Source organism: Gamsiella multidivaricata, assembly GCF_025024155.1.
Source record: "Gamsiella multidivaricata strain RSA 2152 chromosome Unknown BC939scaffold_20, whole genome shotgun sequence".
Classification (NCBI taxonomy): domain Eukaryota; kingdom Fungi; phylum Mortierellomycota; class Mortierellomycetes; order Mortierellales; family Mortierellaceae; genus Gamsiella; species Gamsiella multidivaricata.
Genome location: NW_026251728.1, coordinates 134311 through 146324, shown reverse-complemented (window position 1 = coordinate 146324; position 12014 = coordinate 134311). Strand labels below are relative to the sequence as shown.

The window sequence follows — 12014 nt, the reverse complement described above, 5'->3', positions numbered from 1 at the left end:
TACACGATGTTAACAACGCTTATGCGAGTAGCAACATCCAGTCCGCCTGATTGTGCCATATGCCTTACAGATAACTGGCTCTAAAATGAGGAGCTGTTTAGCTCACAGGGTCCCAGTCTTTTATGCGCTTTTAGAGTCGCCTCAGGGCCCCTAACAACACATGCATAGACCAACTGCTTCATCACTTGATCCTGCATCCCCTGTTTTCCCAGGAATACGTTTTTTGTGTTTTCCTCCCTCACTTTTTGTCTTCCTCATCGCATCTCACCGACTATGGCGAACCCAACTGCCGAAACAGCTTGCCCCTCACAGACCTTTCGTATATCGCTGCTTTCTAAAGCACCAACGGCCATTCCCATCATAAATATCGGCACCCGCCTGGACCGCAAGACTGGACAATACGTTATTCTCTGGACAGATATCCAACGAGTCTTCGAGGGCGCCCAGTACATCATGGATCGCGACTCCGCCGTTCTCCTTATGACTGATGATGACTTTCAAGAGTAAGGATTCTTTTTGGAGACAATGGGTTTCGGTATTTGATCTGATCTATGTGGATGAATTGAACTTGATGAACTTACAGTGCTTGCTGCTCTGGTTCCTACCTGATAGATTGGCACCGCCAAGAATTCTCCATTGCCCTGGTACGGTTCTCGATGTCGTACTCAGAGACAGCGCCCAGGAACTTCCCTCGGAAATACAGGCAGGCCCGGCCCTTCACGATACCGATGACCAGCGGGACCTAAGGACCAATAACAGGAACACCAGCCATGCTGCATCCGATAATAGCGGCAATCTACACTCAGCTATTCGATATATCCTCGAATGTCGATCTTTGATCCAGGGCACTCTGCAAACAATTACTGACCGCGTATACGAATCGGAGGAAGGTTTACCAGGCAATGCAAAGGCAATCAAGCCTAAGGCCATAGCGATGGATTTACCAGAAATCAGGAATTACGTCTTTCAGCACCTAGATCGCAGAGATTTCGTGAAATGCATGCTACTCAACAAGAAGTGGCACGACTGGGCGGCACCGAAGGTCTGGGAAACGGCCAGGCTAAGCGGCATACCACGAAATAATCTGTCTGTAGAAGCTCTTCGACGCTATAGTCACCTTGTTAAGACTTTCAGGATCGACAACCCCGCCTCTGTTACGAAGGAGTACTACGACATGTATCTTATCAAGCTCGAAAAGCTGATCTTGGTCGTTCCGAACGGTCACTTGGTAGACACATTGCACGTATGCGACTTCATTTATCGCCATACTTACTTGGTACAAATACAGGCTATCTATCAGAAGGAAGATAGGTACTCATTTGCGACGGCCCAACTGGAAGCTAGAAAAGCATTTGAACAGCGAAAAAGAGAGCCATATGCAGTGTGCCAGCTGTGGGAAACGATCGCCAGTTTACCCAACCTAAGGACCCTCCATGTCTGGAATTTTCCGCCCCCATTCAGTACTTTCGAATTCTTGAGTGTACGAGCGTTATATTTGGAGTGCATTTCGAGCAGCAGTGGTACGGTATGTGGTCAGATATCCTTCTTATCACAGTTCCCGTCCTTGGAGACCCTGGAATGGTTTCCAGGCTCAAGGGGTCACTTTGAAGATCCCGTACCTGAACTTGTGGAGATGTTCAAAGCGGGCACCTGGCTTAAGCTGGAGCGGTTTGGTGTAGATCGACATTATCTCAAATTTTCCGACACAGACATTGCATCTATCCTGGCAGCCATGCCACGCGTGGTTGCTTTCAGTGTGTCTTCGACGGTATGTGGTCCGCTGTCCTTCCAGCATCTCCGGATCCACTTCTCGACTCTCCAAGAGATCCATATGGATTTCTCGCAGGCGACAAAGGCGATGCTGTTGGAAATCCTGAACTCATGTCCGTCGCTACTCAAGCCGTGCAGAGACCGCCTCACTGCGATGGCTGCCGATGGTCGTCCATAAATATGTCGGCCTAAACACGCCTTTGTTTAGCGCACTCGTAATAAAATTGAAGAAGATTATTCTATACTGATCGTCAGCTAGCAACGCCTTATATAATACTCCGTTGTATGAAAGCAGTTTCTCGAAACTGTGCAGCTGAGGGTCCAGTATTTAGTCTATTCTGCACAAAATCAATACGATCCTCGTTAAGCAACTTCCTTTGTTCCCGTTGGCTAAAAGCCGTGTTGTAGGCTGATGGACATTATGCTCTAGGGTAAGGATCGTATGCACAAATAACCCTGGGACGCCCTCTGTTTTCATACAAGGCCGCCTCTTCTTCCATCCTTTCTTGTGAATAAGAAGACGCGATGTCTGTTAAGGTTGCCTTGTCAACGTCTTCAAAATAGATGAATCTACCCCTGGTATAGCTGAACATGCCACGATGGAGGTCCTCAACCTCTAGACGCTGGTCCTGAGTTTTTTGACGCGTAATTCGATACACATAAGCGGCCTGATTTATCGACACACGCGCGTGATGTAACTGGAGATGACCCATTCCACTAATATTTCACAGTCGGCGTGATACATTCTGGCTATCAAGGGCGGTTACCAGTTTGTGGAACCTAATGGCTCTTATTATTCGCAATCTATTCATCGACTGTAGTACAGGCTGGATTACATGGTGCATTGCGCCAACAGTTGCAGTTCTTGTCTCGATGTTCAGTCTCGAAGTGTTTGGAATGGCACCCACAATTCTATTTTATTTTTTTTACTGCCCGAGAAATGATGAGAGCTGAGACTGTGAAGATGTGTGAAATGAGAACCAACAGTAGTCAAAATTAGGAGGGTTTACATTGGCAGGGATTTTTGGATGTTGATATATATTGCGCCCATCCTGGCAACAATGTTCCGAGTGACCACACTCTGCCTGCCCTTCTCAGAACTCTGCCCTTTGTCTTTCTCGCGTCTACGGAACCATTTCACGAGAACGATTTTCGCGTTTCGCTTGGACATGACCCTAGAAATTATCTAATACTTTTTCTTACCCCGAAAGCACCACAGGACAACAGTCGCCTTTCAATACGCCATCCATCCGCGATCCTGCACAATGTCATCCTCAAAGTAACAATTTGATTTACATCGAACAATTCGTATGCACAAGCGACAATGATATACCTACCTGTCTACCTAAAAAAAAAAAAAGGAAAAAAATCAAGTCGCGTTTCGACCCCCGTACAAAGGCCATTCAGCTAAGACGCGTAAATATTTTCTCATGTAGAAAGTAGACTGGAATGATAATACGATTCATTATATTTTTTTAATCTTTCCCGATTGACCTTGCGATGATCTATTTTTTTTATAACAATTTGTCTCTCGAGTCGACCGACCCTGCGAATCTATCAGACTAACTAGCAAAGATCTACTATCGCTGTCCTCACCACCAAAGCGGAACCGATCCACAATCGCCAGTTGACAGGTCACATCCCCTGGGCCTGCCCCTAGGGCCTGCGCAACAATTGCCACACCTCATCAGTGTGTTAAAAGCTGAAAGCACCTTGTTACAAGAAGGGTATCTTCCCCATCCCCTCCATAACACGAGAACCCTCAAAGCGAAGAACCCTACTAGGAAATACATAGTATGCTGGAAATAAGGAGTTGGGATATAAAGGGGGTTGTTTTCGAGAATGGAGCACGCGGACATGCGCTAACTAGCAGACAGGTCCCTTGCCGGGAATACCCGCAAAAGTTCTCTCCGGAGGGCAGCAGTTCTCACAGGTTCAACCCTCCAAGCGCCCTTTTTGGTTCTGTTTTTTTTTGTTTCCGCACGCCTCAGGTTCCGAAACATGCGAAATGGGATCACCTGCTATGAATTCTATGCACGTTAAAATCGCAGGGTCCATTGTCGTCCGTGAGCAGCAAGGTTAGAGTATAATTGCACATGAAACGAACGGCACAGTGCCGTGTATCTCAGCCAAGCACACGGCGATGCTCTCTTCCTCTCTCTTCCTCTCTCTTCCTCTCTCTTCCTTAGTGCTTGCACGAAAGTGTGTCATATAAAATGGTGGGTGAGAGTGGTAACCATGTATGAGGACAGGCCCCAGCTTTATTAAAAAAATAAAATAATCAATGAACAGATTGCGCATCATCTTAATCGAAAGCGTCTTGATATACCCGGCAAAGGTCACATTATAGCATAGACCTAATGCTTTAACACCGTCTGCCCGAGAGCCAGGCTGCGATCGTAATAAGGCAGCCGAAGAGTACTATGACTTCAAGGCAGCGGGCTGTAAGTCATCTAAACCTCGCTTTGTGCTCCATTTACGATCGCAGAAAATTATCGTCGGATAGATACGTAATCAGCGGCTATAGATCAAGCCAGACACGTTAAGGCGTTTTATCCCCTGCAAGGTTTTTTTTTTTCGCAGCCAAGGTCAGCATGCTATTATGCGGATTGCTGGCCGGAGCCAACGTATTTATATTGCCTTTTAGCCATTTCTCCATTGTCTAAATGGGCCTAAAACATCAATGAGATTCATGCTAGCTACACGGTGTTGATGCGCAATAATGAAAGGGCAAATAAAAGCTACTCAAAACACTTACCAGGAGGTTCGCCAATTGAAAGACCGGACCCTCTAAGAAACATTGGAACTCCCTTCTTGTCATGGGCAACATGAACGTTTTGGATGCCTTGCCAGCAACCCAAATGCTCTTCCACTTGCAGAGCTTGTAGATGACGGCGGACCGGCCTGTGTCATTATGATGAGTACTATTATATTTTATAAACGACCATGATACCTCACGAGCCTTGCCAGCTCAACTTACCGTGAACATTAAGTAATAAGGGACATTCCATCCCGTACTTATCGAGCTCCAAAAGGATACTTTTGTTGATTTTCAAGTTTTTTCGCAGCTGGAAGGCGACTTCTTGCTTGTTTGCTGTTCCCCGCTTGTACTCAAAATTGGCGACCTCCAGACCGCCAACAGTCAACAAGCAATCGCACTTTCGTGCATTGGCACCTGTGTTGAAGACATCGGCCAACCTTGACCTCGAAAGTGCCGTTGCAGCGCATCCCTGCTTGCCCTTATAACGTCAAGAGATGGTTAGAATATGTATTTATAATGAATGAAGTGAAATAAAGTCCAAGAGAATTAACTTACAAGTGAAATGCCAGAGTACTGTCGAGTGGGAGACCTTGCTGAAAGATGGAGGCCCAAAGATGGAGTGAGTCCGCTTCCGAAGGGGTCTTGTCGCCATACATTGGTCGTATGATGTTTTGGATACTAATATGAATTCCATCGATTAGCTGATGTTCCTGCCGAGCGATAACAGCTGCAAGCAAAAATAAAATAAAATAAAAAAACTTACATTGTCTGCAAAACGTGCAGAAATGGTCGAAAAGAGGGTTCCCCCACTTGAATCCGATATGTGCTCTCCAGGACGTCCTCCAACTTGCCCTTGGCAAGTATGTCAAGTAGAATTCGAATAAGATCTTGAAGCCTAGCTTCTTTGTTCCCGTGGAGGTCCGGCACGGCACACAGCGCTTCAACTTGCTGCAATTCCTCCGCAGACAAGGCCCTCCCCGCGAGCGGCGAGAACGTATTCAAAATCCCAGATATAGCAACACTACCAAGTAACAATTCAACAGCAAAATTGGTCAGAAATAAAACTCGTAAATAGTGCAGGAAGGCGTACGAATGCGGAGCAAAAATTGAATGGATACTTACAAGGCGTCCTTAAAGGGCAGACATTTATCGCGGTCGAACTTCTCCTGGCTGTTCATAAGAGCCTTAGCAGACCCTAACTCTCCCAGAGCCAAGTTATACAAGGCTGCCTGCTCATCACTCAATCCCTCGGCCAAGTTCGCTCGCGGTAGAGCAACATCGTAGTTGTCGTACTATGTCATATTAGGGGAGTAATTGAGCGTTAGCGATTGCATAAGTACCGCCATTTCTCAAGGTTAACCGTTACATACCAAGAGAAGCGCCGACTCCACTAGTTCGTGCCATGGTACTCTCAACCTCGCCTTGGGCTCCTCCCTCCGCTGCAACTTGCTTGCATCGTCGAGTTTTGACGCTCTCCCACGCTTTCGAATAATTTGCTGTGGTGGAGATGGTGCAGTCATTAGCGCTACAGCCGTTGGTGCTCCTACCACTTGTGTTACTTTCTTCGAAGCCTTTATTGCTGGCGCTGCTTTCGTTGAAGTTGTTGCCTCTAGCGTCTTCTTCACCATCTCTGTAATAGTGAGAGTTGGACCTTTGAATGCTAGACTTCAAAGAATTAAGCAGCTTAGGTGCTACATCCACAGAAACAGAACCCTCGAGATCCATGATGAGTGCAATATATTGATACCTTGCGAGGTCTCAGTCGCTGCGATATCGCTCGCGCCCTCCGCGACATTTAGAAAAGCGCCGGAGAATTTCTCCTTTGATCGCCTTGTAGAGGCTTCACGCAGCCTTTCCCTGAATTTGCTTTCAAATATCTCCTTACTGAGCAGATTCAACACCCTACCGGCGCTCTTTCGAACCTCGTCGTTCTTGTCTTTGCGAAGGGTTTCGAGAGAGGACTTGTAAGACTCGTAATGGGCCTCGACGTTTGCTGGCTCGTCGCAGTGCGCAAAGTAAGAGGAGACGTCGTGCCAATGGCGCGTATTGGAGACCTTAAAATTTTTTTGGACTCTGCTACAGGATCCCTGCTCCATGGTATGGTTGTTCAAGAGGCATAAAGACTTTGGGCGTAGAGTAATCAGCTTCGTCGACGTCGTAGCGGGAAATGAGCCGGTTGGGTTCCCCTTAATATTCTACTCTTGATGAACCCAGACACCATCCCCTTTCCCAAGATCCAGATGCCCTCTTCATCCGCCAAATCAAGCTGCCAAAGATTTCGTTGGCCTCAACATCCAAAGGTACTCTCTCATCGCTTTTATATGGCTTGTTCCTTTGCCTGACTGGCCGCTTCTGTCTACAAGGCTGTCCGCTTGGGCAACTTGCCAGGCAGAGAAATCAGACCCTCCAGGCGACTGACTCTCGTTTCGAGACTGAGGCTAGGCAGGATGTTGTTTGATGGTGGCAGATGTTGGTCGCTCAGCGCGTGCTCAGTGGTGACTCTTTTCAAGGACCACGGCACGAAAAGCAATCTCTGGCTGTGCATGCCTGCCAAGGTACGCTGCATAGTACCGCGCTGCGGTTTAAAGCAGAGGTTGTGGAGTGGCCATGCTCGCCCATCCTATCATTTTTTTATTCTCCATTCACGGTTGTAACGACGATGGTGTTGATCAGAAGATATGGAAAGAGTGTCAAGGAAACATGCGCTATATCAGCATGTAGAGTTGCAGGAACTAGCCAGGCTTTGTTTTCATTGTATCACAAATAGGATTGCTTTGGAACGGCCTCATATTGGAGCAGCCAATTGTAGCTCTGGACATTGATCAATACTTAACCAGTATGAAGAAATAAACGTTGCTTCGCCCACTAAACTTGTACCTACAACCAACACAGATATTCCATCCAAACAGCGGAAGGGATATGAACTTGACAGTAAATGCAAAGGGCGCTCGACGCGAAAGGGACAATCGACTGAACCAAGCCTCGGCAGGAACCGGAACCATGTCAAATGAATGCCAAACAGGAGCCAGGTTTACATCGAATGTACTGCGTTCTCTGGTAAACTTAACAGTGGATATATGATGAAAGAATCTTACGAAGAAGGAAAGCCATGGCGATAGGCGTGCCGACTGAGGCTAGGAACTACATACATCTTTTGATTCCTAAGACGCAAGGATTTAGTGAAATGTATGTTGCTGAACAAAGCTTGGCACAGATTAATACTACTAATGGTTTGGAGAACGATCGAGCTACGGCCTGAATCGCTTACGAATCTGCCTATCTGGACTCTTCGACGCCAGAGCCATCTGGACGTCCTTAAAGATCCATTGAATATGCGCCCAAAGAGTGACATATTGTCTAGTCCTGCTATCGGGGTGGGTAGCAATTTTGATACTGGGAAGACGATGATCTTCGAAAGATCTGTGAAGGGCAGGCCGCTTCAACAGTCGTTGAAAGCTTGCGTTTTGTTACCGCGTGCGAGAAGCGATGGTGGAGCTGCTGGTAGGCGAACGGCAAAGAGAAAATGAAAAGGAGGGAACAATATCGGGTCCTTTCATGATTAAAGAGAATCAGTCTACATCGATCAGCGTGGCTTCACGTACGCGAAGACACCAACGTTTGTCGACACAGCCCATAGCACAGTTTTCCTGGTCACATAGAATTGCGTCTTTACGGCTAACGCGCTCAGCTACCGTCTCGTAGCAACGACGTATATTCTTTGATAAACTCTCCGGAAATAACAAAAGAAAATAGAAAAATGCCCAGATAAAAGATACCATTGCAAACACATACGCGCTTGCATAACGCAGTGTACCTGAATATATAATATTGCTAGACTTAACTCAGGATCAACATTTAATCCTTTTCTTCACTTACTTTTTTTTTATTTTTCATTTTAGAGGGACACTACGAGGCGCGTTTATTTCATGCGAAAGGACATTCAAAAAGCTATCCACTGACAAAGGACGTGCTGTTGTTGTTTTTTCCTTGGGACGCCATTTTGGGGTGAGTGCTATAGTGCACAAAGTTACAAGTTTCTATCGGCGGCAATCTTAGTGAGGCGATTTCTGAAGGGCTCTAATAGCTGTGGGCATAAAGAGAGGACTTCCATCAGCATTGTTTTTGTCACTTGAGGACATCCCATGAGATCAAGCCCCTTGAGGGTCGAGAAGTGGGCCCTGAGAGACTGGATCGACAGTTGACCGAATGCTGAATTGCACATCCCCACGAACGTCACTCGTGGCATGGCTGCCAGGATAGATGCTATGCTTTCGTCAGAAAGGGCCAAAGTACCTGGATCTATCGTTAATGCCTCCAACTTGGGCCACGTCCCCGCTTTGACCATCCTCACAAATCTTCCAACTGTGTCAGCTCCAGTCTTTTGAATAACAGCGGCTGAACGCCATTCGAGAGACTCCAAGGATGAACATCGTGACAAGAATTGCAGCTGTTGGAGTATCGTATCCTGGGCAGTCTTAGTATAAAGTAAATGCAGCTCTCTCAATCTTTCGAGATTGACGGCGGTGTATAGATCGACGTTGCAGACATGTAGGCTGTTCAAGTTCTGCAGACTTGCGATCGCCTTCCATAGTTGCAAAATGCCAAGACGAGACTCGCTCCCCTCCTCTACTTGCATCACATTCAGTCGCTTCAGGTATCCATGTCGGTAAATGAGTTCGGCCATGTGCTGCACATTTCCACTCGAAAGGGTCAGGGAAAGACTTTGGAGGTTTAAAAGATCCAGCGAATGATATTCGGTCCTGAAAGTAGCGGGAAAGGGTATCTCGAAGGTCTTGACAAGATGACCATAGCGTCGAAGAGCTTCAATAGAAGGATCCATTCGTGGTTTTCCGCTTAGTTTGATCGTTTCCCAGACCTTTAGTTCCGCCCATCCGTGCCATGCCTTGTTGAGCCGCATACATTTTACATAACTCTTGCGATCCAGATACTGGAAGACCAGGTCTCTGATCTCTGGCAGGTCCAGTGCCTTAATCCTTGACTTGAATGCGGTCCTACTCTTGAAGGGATTGCTTTTCAGCTCGTACGTCTGATTGATAATGGTCTGTAGAAGGCCCTGGATCGAGGTCTGGCTCTCAAAGATATGCTGAAGACTCAATCTTATGTCCGCCAGGTGGTCTATGAGTGCCAAGTCTGCTTGCTTTCTGACAGAGAGCACGCGGGCGTCGTCGTCGAGAACAATATCAAGAATAACTCCAGGACGATAGAGGATCCTTGGTGGCGATAACCTACCAAATAAAAAAAGATAAGTTTCATAAGTTCCCTGTATTCATCGCCCATCAGAAATGATTCCTTGAATAAAAAAATTCTTACTCTTGAAGATTATCATCGGTCATGAAGGGGACAGTGATACCATTGTGCATGATGTACTGGACGTCCTTGAATACCCGCTGAATATCCGCCCAGAGAATGACATATTGTCCGATCCTGTTACAGAGATGGGTGGTGATTTTGATAGTGGAAGAGGCAAGCAATGCTTCAGAAGATGACGAAATTCGAAAGGCCTGAGAAGGATAGGTCGCTTCGGCGTCTAGTCCGAGTGCAGCTTCTGTCATCGTGTGCGAGAGAAAGCGGAGGGTTGTGGGTGAACGGGAAAAGAGTAAAAGAAGGAGGAAAGGAAGGGCAAAACAAGTCTGATGGTTTTATGATAGAAGCGGTCAAAACCACACACCCACACGGCATCGCAGCGGGCATGGTGAACAGAATTTGCGAATGCAATTGCTATTCACAGAAAGATGGAAGTGTGGCCATCTTATAGTAATGACAGTTGGCGTTCATTTGAATGAATATTGCTCCTGATCCAATAGATTCTAATGCTACAAAAGACGAGCGCGGGTAGGATTACTGCGCGCCAACGCGCGTCAGGATTGCGTTGAGGATGCCGATTCTTCAGAGGGTTGGCAGGATACCAAGATCTTCAACGCGTCTTTTTCATTTAAAAACAGGGCCATTTCTGTTGCCATGCCTTTTTAACTACGAATGGGCTCTAAACAAAGACGTGAACTGGTTGATATGTTTATGGACGGCCATCGGCAGCCTCCCGATCAAGGTAGCATCTGCAGGGCTGTACCAATAATGGACATGAATTCATGATATCCAATAGCATAGCCTTCATCGCCAGTGAGAAACCAATATCAAACTCTTTGAGAATCAAGGAATGGGGCTGAAGGTGCTGGGAGGACAGTGACCGTACGTGGGATGGCTGCCGCTTCTAGTCGTACCATGTCTTGTAGAACCGTGTGCGCTTCCCAAAATCCATGCGATCCAGATACTGAAAATAAAGCCCTCTAATTTCTAGTAGGTACATCGCCGTGATTCTGGGTTTCGTTATTGTTACGTTACTGAATACGTCTTTTCTGGGGCTGTATATTGACTGACAATAGCTTGTAAAGATCTTGAATTGAGGCATGACATCCGAGGAGATGTTAAAGGAGCACTTGGGTATATTCTTGTTGCCTGAGGTCCGCTCTATGCATTGATTTTATGACCATGTCTTTTTTGAAAATGAAGAGGGCAGAACAGGATGAGGAAACAAATGGAAGCGTAGTGGGCCATGTCATAAATAAATAAACCATGGAGGTGAAAGTACCACAGTTTTAGCCAGGGTGCACGAAAGAAAAGAAAAGACTCGTGACACTCTTCAAACAAAGGCGAAAGCGTCCTACTCGAATAAGTCGCTTCTGAGGCAGTGCAGGGCAGCCTTCAAGACCTAAAAGAATCGCTGCTGCTGAAGCAGGTCTAACAAACGCACGGTCCATTTTTATCAGGCTTGCAGAGAATGGAGATTAAGGTTCATCGTTCTCGCAGACGCGTCTGAATCGTGCGATAAAGCATAGCCATTTCTCGCTGTCTGTCTTTTCCTCAGCTGTAAGGACCATATCTCGTCCCTGCACTTGGATCATTGTACCATTCTCTTCTTTTTAGTTAAAGGTGTGCATCTATATGATAAACCGACAATCATAAACGACCTTTAGCAGCTTCCAGGACGATAAGACGTGTTCTGAAAGATCAGCACAGCCGAATGCTTGTGGTCAAGATTTTCTGTACCATAGTTTTCCGTTGCCAGTGAAAAACGTCCCCGCATACGCTCGAGAGATACGAGACTGAGCACTGCACCATGCATCCCAAGAAATCATCATTCCTGGCATGGCCACCAACGTATCCGAATGACCTCACCCGAAGGTTCCAACCGGCCATAGCCCATGACCTACCCCCAAAACGTTGGATACGCCCCTGCTTTGGCCATCTTCACAAAATTCCTGGATGTGATAGCGTCGATTCTTTGACCGCCATTCCGCGCAAACATTCCAGAACATCTAAATCAGGAAATAGAGCTACGAACCTCAGGCAACGACCTATTGTGCCCCTAGATGTCCTGTTGTTCTCGATCTGGAGCCTTTGTAAGCTCGGACTCAAGAGATTATAAAGAATACTAGCTCAAAATCTCAGAAACTCAGGATTAGCG

At 46.6% G+C, this 12014-nt stretch overlaps 3 protein-coding genes across 3 annotated transcripts; 1 reads left to right on the top strand and 2 right to left on the bottom strand.

Moving 5' to 3' along the window:
* Window positions 1–273: 273 nt before the first annotated feature.
* On the top strand, window positions 274–2390 carry BC939DRAFT_475590 (uncharacterized protein; the record flags this gene model as incomplete). Its single annotated transcript, XM_051558510.1, has 5 exons — window positions 274–503; window positions 613–1525; window positions 1556–1768; window position 2201; window positions 2356–2390. 5 exons carry the CDS (start codon window positions 274–276, stop codon window positions 2388–2390), a joined length of 1392 nt encoding a protein of 463 aa, XP_051413948.1.
* A 1980-nt stretch (window positions 2391–4370) lies between these two features.
* Window positions 4371–6627, bottom strand: BC939DRAFT_501560 (uncharacterized protein; the record flags this gene model as incomplete). Its single annotated transcript, XM_051560178.1, has 8 exons — window positions 4371–4442; window positions 4529–4694; window positions 4789–5009; window positions 5087–5209; window positions 5342–5552; window positions 5654–5823; window positions 5902–6161; window positions 6279–6627. 8 exons carry the CDS (start codon window positions 6625–6627, stop codon window positions 4371–4373), a joined length of 1572 nt encoding a protein of 523 aa, XP_051413947.1.
* A 1931-nt stretch (window positions 6628–8558) lies between these two features.
* BC939DRAFT_501559 (uncharacterized protein) lies at window positions 8559–10104 on the bottom strand (the record flags this gene model as incomplete). The annotated part of the gene is made up of 2 exons (XM_051560177.1): window positions 8559–9777; window positions 9863–10104. 2 exons carry the CDS (start codon window positions 10102–10104, stop codon window positions 8559–8561), a joined length of 1461 nt encoding a protein of 486 aa, XP_051413946.1.
* Window positions 10105–12014: the final 1910 nt, after the last annotated feature.